The 2,109-nt window shown below is 58.3% G+C and overlaps 1 protein-coding gene across 1 annotated transcript; it reads left to right on the forward strand.

The window, feature by feature from the left end:
* Window positions 1–450: 450 nt before the first annotated feature.
* Id1 (inhibitor of DNA binding 1, HLH protein) lies at window positions 451–1,673 on the forward strand. The gene is made up of 2 exons (XM_042694517.1): window positions 451–963; window positions 1,213–1,673. Exons 1-2 carry the CDS (start codon window positions 541–543, stop codon window positions 1,252–1,254), a joined length of 465 nt encoding a protein of 154 aa, XP_042550451.1. The 5' UTR covers window positions 451–540; the 3' UTR covers window positions 1,255–1,673.
* The last annotated feature ends 436 nt before the right edge of the window (window positions 1,674–2,109 follow it).

Genomic DNA, 2,109 nt, shown 5'->3' on the forward strand with positions numbered 1-2,109 from the left:
TCTTCCAGGAGGATCTGGAAAGCTTGGCTCCTGAGCGGTGCAGACCTCAGCCACTTCTTCCCCCAAACCTCAGTTTCTCTCATCTGTAAAATGGAAGCTTGGAGAGGTCAGAAAGCGAACAAGGGAAAATATACGGCTGAGGTCTTTTCCTTATCCGCCAAATTGCTTTAGCCTCCGTGCCTCCCTATTACCCCAGAGCCGCAGGCTGCTCTCGCCTCCGCAGCCTCGGTGCCCGGTGCCCTCCCACCCTCTGGGTTCTGCAGACAGACTCGCTGGCACGCCAGGCTGCACTGGCTGGGCGGGGGGCGGGGCCCGGGAAACACACGAGGGCACGCCCCCGGGCTTCCCATTGGCTGCTTTTGAACGTTGTGAGCCCGCCCTCGGGAAGGGGGGGGGCGGCATCCTTATAAAAGAGCGGCTGGGGCGCTCGGCTCTCGCCTTGTACCGCCGTCTTCCTCGTTCTCCTCTCGCTCCTCACGCGCGTGGTGGCCGTCGCCTCCGTCCTCCCGGCCTGTTTTCTCGTCGCTCATCGCCAGGATCATGAAGGTCGCTAGTGGTAGCGCCGCGTCCGCCGCGGGCCCCAGCTGCGCGCTGAAGGCCGGCAAGACGGCGGGGGGCGCGGGCGAGGTGGTGCGCTGCCTGTCGGAGCAGAGCGTGGCCATCTCGCGGTGCGCGGGGGGCGCCGGCGCGCGCCTGCCCGCCCTGCTGGACGAGCAGCAGGTAAACGTGCTGCTCTACGACATGAACGGCTGCTACTCGCGCCTCAAGGAGCTGGTGCCCACCCTGCCCCAGAACCGCAAAGTGAGCAAAGTCGAGATCCTCCAGCACGTCATCGACTACATCAGGGACCTACAGTTGGAGCTGAACTCCGAATCCGAAGTGGGGACCCCCGGGGGCCGGGGGCTCCCTGTCCGCGCCCCGCTCAGCACCCTCAATGGCGAGATCGGTGCTCTGGCGGCCGAGGTGAGTTCCAGGTTGGAGTACTTACTACATTATCCTGTCGCTGGGGAAACTGAGGCCAGAGAAGAAAATGGAGATTTCTGTCCTATGCCCGTCTTGGGCGATCATCTCTAAAGATGCCCCCCCACACACCTAGAACGGAAGGTGTGTGCCCTACCCCACTGGGTCTCCTGGGCAAGGAGGGGGACTCGCCTGTTCCCCTTTCTTGTCTCCTGCAACCTGCGCGACTCATCTCTTCTCTCTCTTTCACAGGCGGCTTGTGTCCCGGCGGACGATCGCATCTTGTGCCGCTAAAGCGCCGCGCTCAGGGACAGTTGGACCCCAGCCCTCCAGGAGGCCAGAGGAGTATGGGCTCTCCGTCCTCCCTAAACACCGTGCTGGAGTCGGGAGAGAAAACAAGACCCGTCGGTGGCCATTGCCCTTGCCGGATTCGGGCTCCGGGCTGGAGAAAATAGGGCAGGCCGACTGCCTTCTTCACACCTACCATCTCTCAAGAGACTTTGGGTGGGGGGAGAGTACCTCTCCCCTCGTGTGTTTCTATTTTTTGAAAAGCATTTTAAAAAATGGTCACGTTTGGTGCTTCTCAGATTTCTGAGGAAATTGTTTTGTATTGTATATTACAATGATCATGGACTGAGCATATTGTTTTACAATAGTTCTGTGGGGAGGGGGGGGGTGGCTTGTTGTTATTAAACAAATACTTTAATGGAAAAGTTGCCCTGACTTCTTGAGTTAAGGGGAAGGGAGGAGCTGGGGTTTGGGGTTGACCTCTGACCCTGTTCACAGCTGGCGCTGGGAGGAGACCACTGGAGGGCCACATCTGGACTGTCGATCTTACAGACCTGAAAGAGTGTTTCCGGTGTCTTTAATGTCTATTATTTCCTCGCCATCCTTGGCCATTTCCTTGCTCCCTAGTGTCATAAAATTAAATCCTCTAGACCCTGTGTTTCTCTCAAAGTGATTCCCTGGCCATCTGGATCACCTGGGGAGGTTGTTAAATGCAGATGAACCTGCTAAGGCCCCCTCTGGGTTAGGGACTTTTCAAAGCTTTTTACGTTGAATCGAGTCACTGGGACATCTGCCTCCAGAGCCGAGGTGTGGGGGGGGTGGGGGGGAGTTGAGGCCCAGTGGAGGGAACTTATTTTGACT

This window comes from Dipodomys spectabilis, unplaced genomic scaffold (genome assembly GCF_019054845.1).
Source record: "Dipodomys spectabilis isolate Male_0828 unplaced genomic scaffold, ASM1905484v1 ptg000175l, whole genome shotgun sequence".
Taxonomy (NCBI): Eukaryota; Metazoa; Chordata; class Mammalia; order Rodentia; family Heteromyidae; genus Dipodomys; species Dipodomys spectabilis.

Excerpts from the sequence above, each read along its gene's own strand:
- Id1 (XM_042694517.1), top strand. The coding sequence starts at position 541 with ATGAAGGTCGCTAGTGGTAGCGCCGCGTCCGCCGCGGGCCCCAGCTGC. Across the intron at positions 964-1,212 it reads TCGGTGCTCTGGCGGCCGAG|GCGGCTTGTGTCCCGGCGGA; the intron begins GTGAGTTCCAGG and ends TCTCTTTCACAG.